The 16,137-nt window shown below is 39.5% G+C and overlaps 1 protein-coding gene across 4 annotated transcripts; it reads left to right on the plus strand.

The window, feature by feature from the left end:
* Nucleotides 1–940: 940 nt before the first annotated feature.
* Nucleotides 941–14,385, plus strand: LACTB2 (lactamase beta 2). 4 transcript variants are annotated; one of them, XM_044424255.1, is made up of 8 exons: nucleotides 1,214–1,336; nucleotides 2,196–2,327; nucleotides 3,748–3,911; nucleotides 5,829–5,955; nucleotides 7,058–7,236; nucleotides 11,349–11,497; nucleotides 13,129–13,206; nucleotides 14,168–14,385. In XM_044424255.1, exons 2-8 carry the CDS (start codon nucleotides 2,314–2,316, stop codon nucleotides 14,234–14,236), a joined length of 780 nt encoding a protein of 259 aa, XP_044280190.1. In that variant the 5' UTR covers nucleotides 1,214–1,336; nucleotides 2,196–2,313; the 3' UTR covers nucleotides 14,237–14,385. The 4 variants fall into 4 exon arrangements, with proteins under 4 accessions (XP_044280189.1, XP_044280188.1, XP_044280190.1 ...); XM_044424256.1 differs by having other exon boundaries at nucleotides 1,282–1,336; nucleotides 2,208–2,327; XM_044424254.1 differs by lacking the exon at nucleotides 2,196–2,327 and having other exon boundaries at nucleotides 941–1,336; nucleotides 13,129–13,210.
* Nucleotides 14,386–16,137: the final 1,752 nt, after the last annotated feature.

Below are 16,137 nucleotides of genomic sequence, written 5' to 3' on the forward strand. Positions count from 1 at the left end.
CAACCTAGCACTCTGTTTGCGAGTAAACCCAGCCACTCAGAAAAAACAGGAAAGGGAAGCTGGGATGATGGAGCATCTGTGGAAGCTAAGGAGGTACCATGAGCAAGTAGGGATATTCTGTCTACACTGTGTGTGTTGCTTGTTTTCTGTTCTGCCTGTGTAGTTTTCCTGGTCTAGTATGATGTGTATTAGCTGGTATGTTTATGTTGCTTTGTTATGGTGTTTTTCCTGGATACTTTTCTAAGCATGAGTTTAGCGGTCGGTGGGTGGGGGGCGTTTTCTAGATGTTACGCGTGATTAAATGTGGGTTTCTCTGAGATTGCCAATTGGCCTTCTGTGAAGTGCTATCTTGATTTGGCATTTGGGGCTCAGAACTCCTCAGCTGCCAGTCATATAGAGATAAAGGAAGAAAATGGTTCACAGAAAACTTTTCTAGTTATCTCACTAGATAAATGCTTGGCTTTTTTATCAATATGAAAGTAGTTTGCTACCTATTTCCTGAACATTCACTGTCTGCAAAATCAATTGCTCTCTCTTGCGAAACAGAACTGATCCTAGATTCTGAAAGTTTCCTGGAGAAACGTTAGCACAGAAATTAAGTAGCCAAAGAGTATAAAATGAAAACAGGTTGTGGGAGGTACAGGGAACACCTCCCTCTGAATGTTTATTCATTGGAGAGAAGTTTTGTTGAAATAAGAGGGACACAGTCAACAACAGTAACAATCCAAAACAATGGCCTGTTATAAATGTTTTCATTATTTCAAGTTTTAACCAGTACAATGCCTCAGCTCGACCATCTCTACCGTCAAAACTAAAACTAAAGAAAGCAAAGCTCGGGGCTGGGGGTGCCTTGGGTGGAGAAACACACACAGTGGCAGCTTCCAGGCTAACTCCGGGCAGCTCTTTCTCTCTCTTTTTCTTTCTCTGTCTTTCTCTTTTTCCTTTTCTTCAGTCTGCTGCAGCCTCAAATCCCATCGCAAAGTGATGAAGCGGACAATATCGAGGAAAGCTTATGACAGAATAAACCTGGCAGTCTTTCAAAACTGGATGGGCAAGCTCCGTGTTCGTTCACAGCTACTCTAAAAGCGAGAGCGAAAATCAAACGAAAACAGGAAGTTCTGCTTCCAGCATTGTCAGTCTATCGTTTCCTACCTCTATGGTCACTTCGGCTGCCGGATTCGTCCTTCTTCGCAGCTGTCTGGGGAGCCCCGGAGATGGCGTCGGTGCTTCCGCGAGTGGAACGGCTCTCGTCGAGTGTGGTTCGTGTGCTGGGCTGCAACCCGGGGCCCATGACCCTACAGGGCACCAATACCTACTTGGTGGGCACCGGGCCCAGGTACAGCCATGCTGGCCTCCAAGAAAGACGAGGAGAAGCCGCGGGTGCCCTGCTTTCTTCCTCGCCCGCATAATCCGCGGTGTTTGCAGCGAGGGGCACCCTTCGTCCTTGCTGCAACCTTTCCTAAGCAAGGCTTCGCTGCTTCTCGTAACATCTATATGAGCAGGCAGTAATTCCACAGGTGGATCATCTTCCCAGTCGGAGAAGCTTATCCTAAGCTCCCGTGGTGGCTTGCTTGTTTTGACCCTGCCTGTTTTCCCATAAAAATATATTCAAGGTGGCTAGCTGCTTGGCTGCTTTGAAAGGCACAGAAAAGTTTTCTGCCAGGAAGAGGGAAAAGACCATCCCTGTGAAAAGGTCATGCAAAGGCAGCTTGTTATTCCTTGCTCTTCATGGATAAAAATGGCTTCAGCAACTAGGTTCAGACAACATAACCCATATTCAAGGGTTGAGTGTGGGTTGTTGAAATGTGGGTAATGTTGTCTGACAGTATCTGAGAGAACAAGCCATGGTGAGAAACCCACAGTTTACAACACAACAACAAACCATGGGTTTTTCTCCTGTGTTGTGGCTAATAAGCTGTAGCTTGTTACTGAAGATGGGTTCAGACAGCACAATAGCCCATAGTTCAACAAGCCAGACTCAACCAAGTTTGCACTTGAGTGTGGGATATTGTGTTGTCTAAACCCTTTTCATGGCTACTAATCCTGTTGGCTATATGCTACCTTCAGTATCAGTGCCTATGGACACCAGTTGCTGGGGAAACTGGTCAGAAGAATGCTTGTGGGTTTGCTGTTGGAAGCTTTTGGCTGCTGTTTGAACAACATGCTGAACCACATGACCTTGGTCTGATCATCAGAATGGCTCTTAGGGAGAAGGGGAGAAAAATGAGTTGCCTAGACCAGCTTTGCCCATCCTGGGGCTTTCCAGATGCATTGGACTATAGCTTCTAGCATCTCCCATCATGAAAGAGTAAGATGGGAGAGTCCAGGTAACATTCTGAAATTTTACTTTTTCATTTTGTTGTAATTTTTCACATCTGTAACAGTGCAGTCTGTGTTTATAAAATTGCAGTCTAACAGTACACTCCTATATAGAGCTGTTAAATGTTCTATTGAGTTCATAATAGAGGTGTGCAAAATTATGCATGCTGTGGAAAAGTAGATATGGAGAGACTTTTCTGCCTTTCTTACAATACTAGAACCCATTGGGGTCATCCTATAAATTTGCTCCGTGGGAGATTGAAATATAAAAGGAAATACTTTTTCACAAAACACATATTTAAACTATGGGATTCATGATCACAAGAGAGAGTGATGGCCACAAATTTGGACAACTTGTAAAGGATAATTCATGGTAGCTATCTAGTCCTGAAGACTGTCTACCCCTTTCATAGGGGAGTTGATTAGAATGCCCCCTATGTAGGGAGTATGCCTATGTATACTGGTTGCTGAGAAACACAAACAGGAAGATGATGTCACAATTGTCCTATTTGTAGTTTTCCTGCAGGCAGCTATTTGGCCACAAAATGCTGGAGTAGATGGAGCTTGGTCTGATCCAGCACAGATTTTATGTTCTTCTGTGTTTCCAGATATGTGAGCAAAAATGGCAGTCTTAATATACCATTTGGGAAGTATTAATGTGAAATACTGATATTTTACATATCAAGGGCCCTGCTCCATATACATCTGGTATCTGAGTCCTGTTTTCTTTTTCCCTGCACAATGTCAGGTTTCCCTGGAAACATATTTAACTTAAGATTTCCTCCTTTCTCTCTTGCAAATTATTGCAAGGCAGACCTGAGGAACCCATGGCTTTGCAGATGTTGCCAGACTCCAACTTTATCAGCCCTGACCACCGTGGTCAGTGACCAGAGATGGTGGAAGACATCGCCACAAAACACCTGGGGTGCCATAGGTTTCCCATCCCTGCCATATGGAGTCCAGCTTGTTCTCTTGCCTATGTGGCTATTGGTCTCTTACTTGCTACTTTTTTTTTGCTACCTTGTAGGTCCTACAAAGTTTTTCATCTTTCCCAGTTCTATTATGTTCTGGTTTTCTGTTAACAAGATTGTGTATTCCTGCTCTATAGAAGTGTTTTAGCCATCTACGCATGCTGTAGTGAGTCCTTTCATTGGAGCTTATTAGATGCTTCATTTAAATTTAAAAGGAGAATGGGAAGGGAAGAAAGAGAAGTTGGATTTCTCTCTGTAGTCTCTTTCGGAATTCTAATGTTGTACAAGGACACCATAGCTCTAGAATTTGTTTTCCATGTCATGTGAGATTTGTACCAAGATCCAAAGCTTAGTCATTGTAAAATGTTAACATGTTCTTCCATTAACCATGCCCTAGCTTTTGCAGTTATTCATGTCTTTTTTTGCTGTGTGGGGGATGGTCCTATCTTTAATACAGAAGGATCCTTATAGATACAGGAGAACCCTCTGTCCCTGAATATATTAGCTGCTTGAAACAAGCGCTCAGTGACTTCAGCATCTCAATCCAAGAAATTCTGGTAACACACTGGCACCATGATCACACTGGAGGCATACCTGATATTTGTAAAAACATTCCTGCAGGTAAGTAATTCCCTTCATTAAAAAAAATTAAAATATATGAATACTACTTTAAAATAAAGTATATATAAAGTGAGTTATCAGTACTTAATCTGATGTTACTTCTGTCATATAGCAAAAAGGTAAAAAGGAAGAATATTAGAAGCATTGTATTCTATTAGACATTAGTAATAAGCTGTTGAACTCTTAATACTGACAACCAATTTCTAGCAGAGCTTATATTTTGCTCCAGGTGCCAATCTAGTCAAGACTTAGAGGTACACTGGACTTGCTTTGCTGTGTTTGTAATTTCTGACATTTTAAGTCATCTGAAACAGATCTGACCTCTTACAAAGACAGTCTTCTGTTTACTCATAAAAGTAGAACTCATTCATGACCTTTCTCTTGTTGACTAGATACAGACAATTCTTCATTGCATCCAGTCTTTGTATGTGTCTCTGTCTCGCCTCCATCAACCTCATTTGCCCCATAAACAGGCTGTCACTATTAATGTATGCCATTCTTTTCAACCCATAACCCTATAATGCATACTGGGAAAGCTGAATCCAGTGCACAGCTTGCTGGCCTCTGCCCATGTATTGCTGTCAGCAGCTTAGTTTTGTCTCCACTATACAGAGGACAAGGGTTAGGGCTAAAAGACTAAGGGCAAGTATGATTGCATGGAGGCTAAGTTGCAGGGAAGACTCTTCTTTGTTTTCACTGCTTATGCATGAGCATAGGTGAAAATACCTATCCATCTTAGAGCATGAATGAATACATACAAAACTGAACACTTCTCTTAAACCAAAAGGGTTATTCAGAGATAGTCGGTGTGGGGCTTATGGGCACCAATATACCCAATAGAAGTTTCTTGGCCTCCAAGTGTTAGAGCTCAGGCCATCACCTCTGCCTTGTACTTGACCTTAGGGGTAGGTCACTTGTCCTTTGCTATGCCTGCCACAGCAGTCATTTTCAGGTGGTGCCCAGGACAATTTCCCAAATTGCCAAAGTCCCGAAGGATCTCCAACCCCATTGAATATGTATGTTCTAACTTTTTATTTAAGTTGCAAATTTGCCTGGGATTATGGATCTCAAATGCAGTAGCAATAGCTATTAGCCACAGCCACATTTTCCTTAGTCAAGCCAAACCACTTTAAAAAAAAAAGCATGCAGAACTGGGCAGTTGTAGGGCTTTTTCCTGGAACAGAAAATGTGTATTTGTTTACAAAACTTCAAAATTATCTTTTAACCTGTGTTCTGACTCATGTTGACACCATGCTGGGGAAACAATGAATACAACTGTGAAAAGTTTCTACATCTTGAAACACATATTTGTGTTTGTTTAAAAAATAAAGAACTGACTGAACAGATGAGACTCTGAATTTTGGACCCATGTATTTAAACAATGGCACTAATTATTTATTTTATTTATTTATTTAGGAAACTTCTATGCCACCCCATTCGCTGAAGCCTCAGGGCGGCTCACAAACATAAACTTCCTTAAAATAATATAAATTAACAGTATAAATTAAGTCGCCCTGGCCAAAGCCAGAACTAGCCCAACATATCAACTGATTCCCATGTTTGTGCTGATGCTAGCATGAGAATCAGTTAAGTTACTTATCCATTTCCTTCCCTTGCTAAAAACATTTGCTGGTGTGCAGTTCTTCTTATTCTGCTTATTCTGCTTCTTTATTCTACTTGGACAGTTTTTGTTATTGTCCAAGAGCTTATAAAACAGATCTATATAAAACTCTGTTAATATGAAAAATGATTTTTTCTGCAAACAATATACTTCTACAAAAAGGAAATTCATGCCATTTTTTTTAAAAAATCCATGTTTATAAACTTAAGATAGTGATTTTGTGGTAGGGGACTTTTGACTGGTGTGTATCTAAATGACTAGATGTGATATGAAATATTGTTTACTTTTCATACTAGCTTCTGAATATTCCATAAGTAAACTTCCACGAAACCCACATCGTGAAGAAGTAATAGGAGAAGGAAAGCAAAAATACTCATATTTGAAAGATGGGGATGTTTTAAAGGCAGAGGGAGCTACTCTAAGGTAAGTAGAAAGTTTAACACATTGTTTGTATATATGGGCAAGATTATTAATATTGCCTTGTATGTTTAACTATTACAAAGACTCTTAAGCCCATGCAGAGACTGAATTGGGGCTTTAACTTAAACATATGTTTTGTATGGTCAGCAGAGCTTACAGAGAGTTCAAAACCTTTGTGGGTATGTTGTTATAGTGCTATCTAGTTCATACAATCTGAGTGCAGAGAAAAATATATGAGCTACATTTATATTTTATTCCAGTCTTTCTATGTACCTCTCTGCTCAAATTCAGTCTTCCTGCTCTTCCCCTTCTGCAACTTGCCTGAACTTTTGGTGTATGAGGTTGTATGTGTAGTAGCTGTGGATAAAAGAGAACTTTTGCACAATTGAGAATTCTGTAGCTGTACCTTGAAACATCAGAACTGACACACATTTGCCTTGGTTACAATTTGCCTGGTTTGCTATAATACATTTTGTATGGGGCAGCCATTTGAAAGTGTCCAGCAACTTCAGCTGATCCAGAGTACAGCCAGACTTCTGAAAAGAGTTGGTTATAGGGTTCTAGTAATAGGGTTTCACTGGACTGGTTCTTGATACCCTTTCTAGGGGGTATGTGCCTTTTTTAGGCACAGTGCAACATAGTTACCTGTACATCCTTAAATGGCTTTGGACCAGGTTACCTGAAGGAGCTCCTTTCCCTTTATGAATCTGCCTAGAAAAGGCTTTCTCTGATGCCACCTATATCAGTGATGTATTTTGTAGGGACAGGAGAGAGGGTCTTCTCAGTGGTTGCACCCAGGCTTTAGAATTACCTTACAATGGAAGCCCACTGGAAGATCTTGTAATGCCATCTCTGTTAACCTATCAAAGACATGCCTTTGCCATCACTAAAAGTGATCTGTGAAATTTTAAAAGCTTCTTTTAAAAATAATATTTCTGTTGTTACAGCTTGTATCTACTTTAATAATTAGAAAAATAATTAGAACGTTTTATGCTTTTATTATATCAATACATGCACACTCACTATCTCTTATATGTTGGGTGCTTTACTGTTAAAAGCATGGTTATAAATCTAATGAAGTTTACTTTTTCCTATAATTTTACAGAGTTTTATATACTCCAGGACATACAGATGATCATATGGTTTTACATCTTCTAGAGGAGAATGCTATATTTTCTGGTGACTGTATTTTAGGAGAAGGAACAGCTGTATTTGAAGACCTTTATGATTACATGAAATCACTGGAAAAGCTCTTAGAAATGAAATTGGATTTAATATACCCTGGTTAGTTCCACATTTGATTCAGATGATTACCATATGAGTTCTCATGCACTACTTGTATAATTCCCACTGCCAGGGTTGCTGTTTAAAATCCTTAATGTCTTGCTGCTCATAGCCAGAGGACCACGATTCCTTTCTTGATCTTTGTGCTTTCATGGCACATTACAGCAAAGATAGGAGAAGGCTCCTGTTGACTTGGTGATTTTTGCAGTGCTTTCCTGGGGCTGCAGCCTGCGCTTGCACTGCATTGGACTCACTGAAAAAGGTTTCATGTTGAGATGGATTACATCTTTGATTTATGAGTTTTATGTTCTACTAGAAATTATTTACCATTTTAACATCTGTTGCAAATTATTGAACATATCTCTGAAGGAAAATGTCAAAAGCAAGGAATGCATTGCGGTGCCATCTATGTAAAACCTATTTGAATGAGATGTACCCACTGCAGATGGACTAGGCCATGGGTCCTCAAACTATGGCCCGGGGGCCAGATTCAGCCAGTCATGCCCATTTGGACCCACTGTGCATGCGCCCACTGCCGCCCACCTTGCCCCGCACGCGGGGAGGCAGCAGTTTGCTCAATCGGAAAAATTGATCTCCAAAAGAGCAAACCGCTGCCTCATGCGCCTGCCTTGCAGTGCGTGCCCGCCCCGTCTCGCCTCCCCTCGCTGCACACCTCGCCCCCGCCTCAGCACGTGCACCCACACATGCCGCGCCAGCCCCCACACATCGCCAGCACCTACCTACCTTCCTTCCTTCCTTCCTTCCTTTTTTTTTTTTTTTGAAATTTTTATTAAGATTTTAAGCTAAAACTACAAATATCAATCATCACACACATCAGATTTACTGGGTCAGTCCCCTACAAGATATCTTTTAACATTCTATGATCATACAGAAATCCATCTATTAAAACATGAAAACATCTTAGATCAAAACCAAGTCCCGTTTCTCCAGCCAAATAAAAAAGTAAATCCAAATTTGATAGAAGTCACTATCTTCCTTTTTCTTCCTCCTCCTTCGGTGAAATCAACCCCATCCTTTCTTACAAAGTCCTGTTTCTCTTGACCATTTTTTAAGGGAAGCTTCTCTAAGTTGAGTGAAATTGCATCTTTCTTCTGCAGTGATAAGTTCATCCAAACCCACAATTACACGTAACATCAAAAAAAAACTATTTAACATCTCAAAAGTCATCCTAACTACTCTGTTTGGTGATAACTTTAAACCAGTTTTCTTTAAGCTCACTAATGTTGCATCTAAACTTACACACCATTTAATCAAATATAGTTAACTCCATGCAATATCACATATAAACTTGCCAACCCATATGAGTCATTGCTTTTTAAGATAGTAGATTCTCCTATTTTCAATTACAGATATAGTCAGAGATATCCATTTAACAATGTTTCATTAAACTAGATTGTTAAGTTTTCACCAACCATATTGAATTAGCCTAATCATCCCTTTTTATCTCTAAAAGTGGTTTAGCAACTCTGTTTGGTGATTATTAATACCTATATAAATTCTCTTATTTTCAGATACAAATAAAATCAGAAGTATCCACTTAACATCTTTAAAAGCATCATTAATTGGTCTATTTGATGATAACTAATATCTATAATATCTTTTAGCCAAAATTTCATTAAACTAAATTACTAATGCTTCACAAACCACAGTAGCTTAGCTTTTCTACGTTACATATAAAGCATACCAACCTATATACATCATTCCTTTTTGAAATGACAAGAAAGAAAGTTCTTATCTTCCCTCTGATTCTTTTCTCCTTTTTTTTCCCTTTTTCTTTTTTTTACACCTCTACCAAACCTTTCTGGTTTTTTTTACATTATAATGTTGTAATACCTGTACAAAAAAAGATGCCTGTAATAAATCATGTAATAAATCATGTCTGCCCATTGCTTCTTTGTTTAATTAGAATGATGTGGTGTCTGCAGTAGATCATGTGTCTTAGACTGTAGCCCAACTATCCAGCATAACAAGAAGATCATGTGGAGGCTTATTTATTAAATTTACTGGTTGTATTGACTTTCCTGATGCTTCCAAATAACCATCTGCTTGTCTATTTATAGGCCCATCCCATAATAATTCACTTGTTATCTTCTCAGTTTCAAATTTTCCTGTGCTTGCTGGATATTTTGCATATTCTGCTCAGGTACAAATCGTTTGATCAAAGCCTGATTAATAGAAAAATCTAACTTATCAAAACCAGCTTTTTGTTCAATTAGGAAAGAGTCAAGTTACTTAATTAAAACAGTCTTCTGTTGTATTATTATCACCTGTTGGGATAGTTGCAAGGCTGCTAAAGACGCCTGTATTTATTCTTTAATTTCTTCCATATTGGGAGTGATTTTGCAGCCTTGGCAGGGGTCCAAGAGTCCCAGGAACAATGGAGCAAAGATGGCTGTTATTTCTTGGAAGTAGTCCAACACACAAGAAAGATACTTCTATAGTTCAATTAAACATTAATTTGTTATTTTAGTTCTTTGCCCTTGGAGAGATTAAAGAAAAAAAAGATCTTTTCCTTACTTACAAAGAGCTCTGTCTCTCTCTCTCTCTCTCTCTCTCATGTAATTCGCCGCCTTTCAGTTCCGTGGGGGGGGGGGGAATTCTTTCCCTCCTCCATCCGAAGGGCTTTCAGTTTCTTCTTTTATATCAATTAGCAAACGATGCAGCTTTTTCCACGGGTATCATTGCAAAAAAATAAAATAAAATATAGTTCCCAGTAGATCTGATGCTAATAGCTAAAGTAGACTAAACAAAAAAAGTATGCTGAGGACTTACAGAGAGCTGAACTTTTCTCAACCAGCTGAGAAAAGCTTGATTTTCTCCCAGTAAGCGCAGAATTGCCATTCAGACACCTGCTGGGAACTTTGCCAAGCAATCTATCTTCACCCCTACGGGGCTTAGATTGGGCCCCCACAGCCCACCACCGGACAGTTACCAGCGCGATAACGGAGATTCGTTAATCACATCTGTCTTGTCCCGACACCTTACTTGTCATCGCCAGCACCTTTCACCTGGCTTCCTGGTTAAAAAGTTTGAGGACCCCTGGACTAGGCTCATTTGGATAACATTTTGCTGAACTTTTTGGTCTTTGAAGGTGAACATCCTCAAATAGTATACCATTAGAACCTCTTTAGTGCATAAAGCTAGGAAGTTATTTTGTGATGACAAAAAATCAAGTTTCACATCTTTTTATCTGTTTAGGCTACCTCACAGACTTTTGGGCAGATAATATGGAATTACATAAAATATCATTCCCAATACTTTCAGTGGATAAAGGGGAAAAGTTTAAATGTCAATTTTCAAACAGCTGTAAGGTAACTCTGGAAAAAGAGGCAATTTTTAGTGAAGAAGAGCTGATTTAACATTCTGCTGGCTATTTCTCTTTTACAAGCACATACATACATACACACTATCTTTGTTTCCAAGACTCATGTTCACCTTCACAGGAAATCATGCACAGATGAAATGATGGGGAAAAGTTCATACACATTCCAATTCTCCCAAAGCTGCTGTTCATTTAAAACAAAACAACCTTAGGATTTCCTTATACTTGTATGTATGAGATGTAGTTTGCTCCTTTCTTTCTAGCAAATAGTACATAGACTAAGAATTCGAGTTGTAGAAGACCAGTAGAGGGCATGCTTGTTATCACATTAAACAAAACGTTTATTTCTACTAAGTACCCATTACATTAAAATTAATGTATTAGGTGAAGTCCTATGCATGTTTAGGCCAAAAGAAGTTCTGCAGGTATCAAGCTGGCCAGAGCATGGTGTGAAATACGCATCTAGGGAAATCACAGTAATAGCAGAGAGATGGTGTGAAGACCTTTTCTGTTCTAAAACTGCTTTAAAGTTTTGCATTTATTGTAAATGTCTAGTGCAAACAATAGTGTTTGAGGCAATTAATTCCTCTGAACTCAGTTACGCTAAAACACTTCAGATAAGTAGAAGTGGTCAGATGAATATCTAATAGCCTTGTCACTTACTTTAAACATCTATCTGATTGACAATCTTATCCTTTCTGCAATAATATTTGTGAGTGTCCTTTTTTCCAAGTATTTTTCTTATAGCTATGACTACTTTCTCTTACAGGACATGGTCCAGTAATAAAAGAAGCAAGAGCTAAAATTCAAGAATACATTCTGCATAGAAATGCTCGTGAACAGCAAATATTAAATGTTTTTCAAAAGAATGCTGGAAAATCTTTTACAGCAGGAGAACTTGTGAAAATTGTCTACCAGGTAGCTCTCTAGCTAACTATCAAGTTCTGAATTAGTGGTTGATGTTGAACAGTTTCTTGGACAAGAAAAGTAGTGTATGTATGGTTGTTCTTAGTGTAGAAAGGCACATCAGTTGTCCAATGTCATTTCATTTGAATATAAGGACTTTAATAACTCTTGTAGTACCAAAATAAATTTTGGCCAAAATTCACTAAGGAAAAGTTTTCAATTTCACTAATGTTTTTAAAAAGCTAAAGATGCAAAGCAATGGAAGTATGTCACATCCTTAGAGCTTAGGGCACGAAACTGAAATTCAGGCAATGTATAGTTAGTCCTGTTCTAGACAAATACAATTAACATTTTGCCCTAACTGATCCTCATATGGTCTACTTCTATCTGTCAAAAGAAGCTAAACTACTACTCAACATACTGGATAAAGCCTGGAAAGCAAAGACTCTAGAGATCGCTGCAGCTCATGCCATACAATCTGATCCCAAAATGTGTTGTTCTGGCATGTTCATGCAGTGTATAGACTGCAGGATGGAATATTAACATGCCATCAGAACAATACTAAGCAAATACAGAAGCAGTCCCAGTTAAAGGCTGAGTGAAGAAAACCAGAAGTACATTTTTGTCTTCATGCCATGACTGTAAAAACAGGAAGACTAAATTTGCATACATCAGGTTTCAATACACATATGTGCCTGAAAGGAGGCAGCATAAGGCCAATTGTGTTAACATCATAAAACAACTGTGCACAAACCTGTGAGATGCCTAATTGTAAAAATGCATTTAATTATAGGATATATTGGGGAAAAGAATATATAATGAAAATAACCAGAAACCAAACAAGTATCAAACTAGTTTTGTGAGCATCACAGAGCTTTAGGGCCCAATGCATGTTTAGACAAAAGAAAGTCCTGAAATTTCCAGCATATGGCAGGTTGTAGGATATTTTTTCTGTCTGAACATGCATAAGATTATACTTCTAGCGTTTTTTCCTTCATACTCTTGCACTTCTCAGTGCTGGGTCACTGTTTCCACAACTGAGAAGACTCTTTAGTTCATTATCTGCAGTGGGAATGAGTTATTGAAAGAAAAAGTGTTACAGTCCTTTCAGTGAATGGTCCTTATATGAGCCCAAGCAATTTTTATAGCCTTGCAAATGAATATAGGAATAGGCACTATAATAATGCTACCCTTTTTGGTTAAGAAAATGAAAATCTGTAAGAATGCTTTCAGAAGCAATCCTATGGCCCCTAGACATTCCCTGAGGGACCATAGGATACTGGACATTTTCTTCCTACATCAGAGACAGTTCTTTGACATTGGAAGGGCATGTTGGACATCTGATCCCACCTTTGCAACCTTTAAGTTCAGAAAATTGGTGTCAGAAGTAAGTTGTATCTGTTGTTCCTTCTACCCTATACTGGATTATCTGAAGCCTTGAGTTTGGGGGCTTTCTATCACTGAGGTTGAAATTGACAGAACTGTTGCCCTTTAGTCTATTTCTGTTGTTTGTCTTGGCACACCTATGGTAGTGTAACTTGTTTAAGAAATTCTGATTAAACACATTAAATATCCAACAATTAACTGGATATGTAAAATGTTGCCATTTTAAAATGTGCATGTTTTGAATCATTTAAATCTAGGACACACCTGAACATTTGCATAAAGCTGCAGAAATTAACCTGATGCATCACTTGAAGAAACTAGAAAAAGAAAGAAAAGTGCGTAAGTATCATTAACATATAGGTGTTGCATCCTGAAAGCAAAGATATTTTATTAGATGTACATGGATAGTTTGCTCCCTCTTGACTCTTCCCATGAGCAGAAACAGCCAAACTAAGTAGAAATAGAGTAGGATTTCCTAACACAGTGTCTGTGGTCACATCAATGGTTCCCAGGAAGCTCCCTATTTGGGACCTATGAGCAAGTCAGCTGTCAAAATCTTCTCAGCCATAATTATCTGAGAGATCATCTGATATCCAAATGAATGTCCTAATGGCCTTTTTAGAAGTTTGTATCCTCATGTTGATAATATTTGAGATGCAACACACTAACAGGAACATATGAGGTTCAAGTTGTGCTTTTTAATCATTAGCTGCTTAAGGCTTATGATAAAACTTTGGAGCACAGCTCTACAGGATTAACATTCCGAAGATGGAGGCAGAGCCTTCTGTTTATCAGAAGGCGTGCCAGGAAGAGCTAAGAAGGGAAGAGGAGCAACAGAACCTTTACAGCCCCTTCATCTTTCTCTATGATATAATGAGAGCTAGGCAGGCCTTTGAACTGATCTAGCTTACCGACTTGGACAGGGGCAGGGAGAAGTCAGAAGTTGAAAAGCTTGTTTCTTGAAAGACTTGTTCAGCAAATCCATGGCTTCACCCTTCTCTGTCCACTAGCATGCCCCCTTTCCTTCTTTTGCATCATCTTCCAAGGTTGTGACATGTTCCTGGGGAGAGGAGCTGCCACAGAGCTTTGAGTGGTAGCTGTGAGGAATGGAAATCCAAGTGGGAATTTTCCAGTCCAAGGCCATAGTTCTGCCTTCAGCTTAAAATTCAAGTCCTTAATATCTTATGACATCACAGTCTTTGTCTAGGAGTCATAAATTATTCTTTGGGGCTCGTGTTTTAAATGATAACATTTTCAGATGTCATCTTTCTTACTTTTGTTGTGCTTCTGTTACAGTATATGAAAAGTCTCCTGACTTCAGATGGAAAAGCAATTTATAAATTTGAAACAAATGGGAGCTGGTGATGCTCTGTATTTTGTGAACTTGGCAGCACTGAAATTGACCTTTTTGAAAAAGATGTTTGGAAATAATTTACTGTGAGGGTGAATCCACCAAATTCCACCTAGTCTTGCTGTTCATCACAATGAATTAAAGTACTGTTGCTTAAATACAATTGCTGTTTGTGTTTTTCTTTTAAGAATCAATATGACCATGAATGTCATATGTTCTTATGTCCATGAACCCTAAACAGAAAAAAATATGCTGGTGCTTCATAAACATTACAAAGAAGCTCTATTTTTTAATCACATACCCAAGTTACTACTATTTTCTACTATTTGGATTACTGAAGATTACTGAATCAGTGAGGTATTAGAATAGACCTCCAGTGTGGAACACAGAAGGACTGGATTTTCTTTGGAACACAAGACCTGATGCCATCTACCACATCCCCTCTGTCCTCTCCTGTGTACACACAGAATGAACTGAAGCACAGTGATACTACACATGCTTTGCTTGTAGAACATCCATGGATCAGTCCATGGGAAGGGCTTGGAGAAAATCCCAACTGAAATCCTGGGCAACTGCTGCCAGTCAGTGTCATATTGGGCTAAAAGAATTAGTGTCCTGACTTGCTATAAAACAGCTTCCATTCTTCCACATAAATAACAAATTTTGACACATACGTGGATTGCATGATGGGAGACATAGGATGATTGCTTTTAATGTTTGTGGTTATAAAAAGTGCATGGATCTGTAAGATGTCTTTTCACCTTGTTAACATTAAGCAGCCCAATGTAATAACTGTTCCTTTGTTGGCTCATATTTCCTAGTCTTGTAGAATTTTCTTTAATCTGTTTATAGTTAGGAGTGTGTTTACTCCAACCTAAGAACTTGTAGAATTTGCTAGTCTTAAATGCTTTTACCAAAATGCCAAGGTCTGTGAACTTTCATATATCTTTCCTGTATATTGCCATGTTGCTGCCTGACTTGTTTGAGCAAAGTCATTTCAGTAATACTAGGTGAACTGATTCCATGCGCCATATCCTTGAAGCAGGCTGGGAGACGATTAGAGTGCAGGTGGAGGAAATCACAGGGCGAATCTGACCGAACATGCTTATGTGCTCATTATCCAGCCTATGCTGTGGCAGTGAAGGTGAAGAGGCAATTCTCCGCTTCCATTGCCTCCTCACAATGCCGTCCAGTGGAGCTTTTTCGAGTGGTGCATGGCCTTACACACACTGGCCAAAATAAAGATGTGGTGACACCCTCAGCAGCCCACCGTGAGAACTTTGCCCAGCACTTTAAGGAGAAGATCGCTCAGATTCACCATGAGCTGAACTCCACAACTGATCTGATTCCAGAATGGGAGGCATCCAGAGCGCCGTCTGGTCCATCATAGTTGGATGAGTTTCAGTTATTGCGGCCTGAGGAAGTGGACATGATGCTTGGGCTGGTATACCTAACCACCTGTTTACTTGACCCTTGCCCTTCCTGGCTACTTTCGAAAGCCAGCCACAGGATTGGTCCCTGAGTCCAGGAGGTTATCAACACCTCACTGAAGAAGGGTCGGGTCCCTGCCCCTTTAAAGGAAGCGATGATTAGGCCCATCCTGAAGAAGGCACCTCTGAACCCAGAGGTGGCCATCAATTATAGACTGGTGACCAACATCCCATTCTTGGGCAAGGTGTTGGAGTGGGTGGTGGTGGGACAACTCCACGCACTCTTGGATAAAATTATCTGGACCCATTTTAGTCCGTTTTCAGACCTGGTTACGGTACTGAATCTGCCTTAGTTGCCCTGTATGATGACCTATGCAGGGAGAGGGATGGGGGAGTGTGTCCCTGTTGGTTCTCCTGGACCTCTCAGTGGCTTTCGATACCATCGATCATGGTATCCTTCTGGATAGGCTGGCCGGGTTGGGAAC

Source organism: Varanus komodoensis, unplaced genomic scaffold (assembly GCF_004798865.1).
Source record: "Varanus komodoensis strain SLA01 unplaced genomic scaffold, ASM479886v1 scaffold14_1, whole genome shotgun sequence".
NCBI lineage: Eukaryota > Metazoa > Chordata > Lepidosauria > Squamata > Varanidae > Varanus > Varanus komodoensis.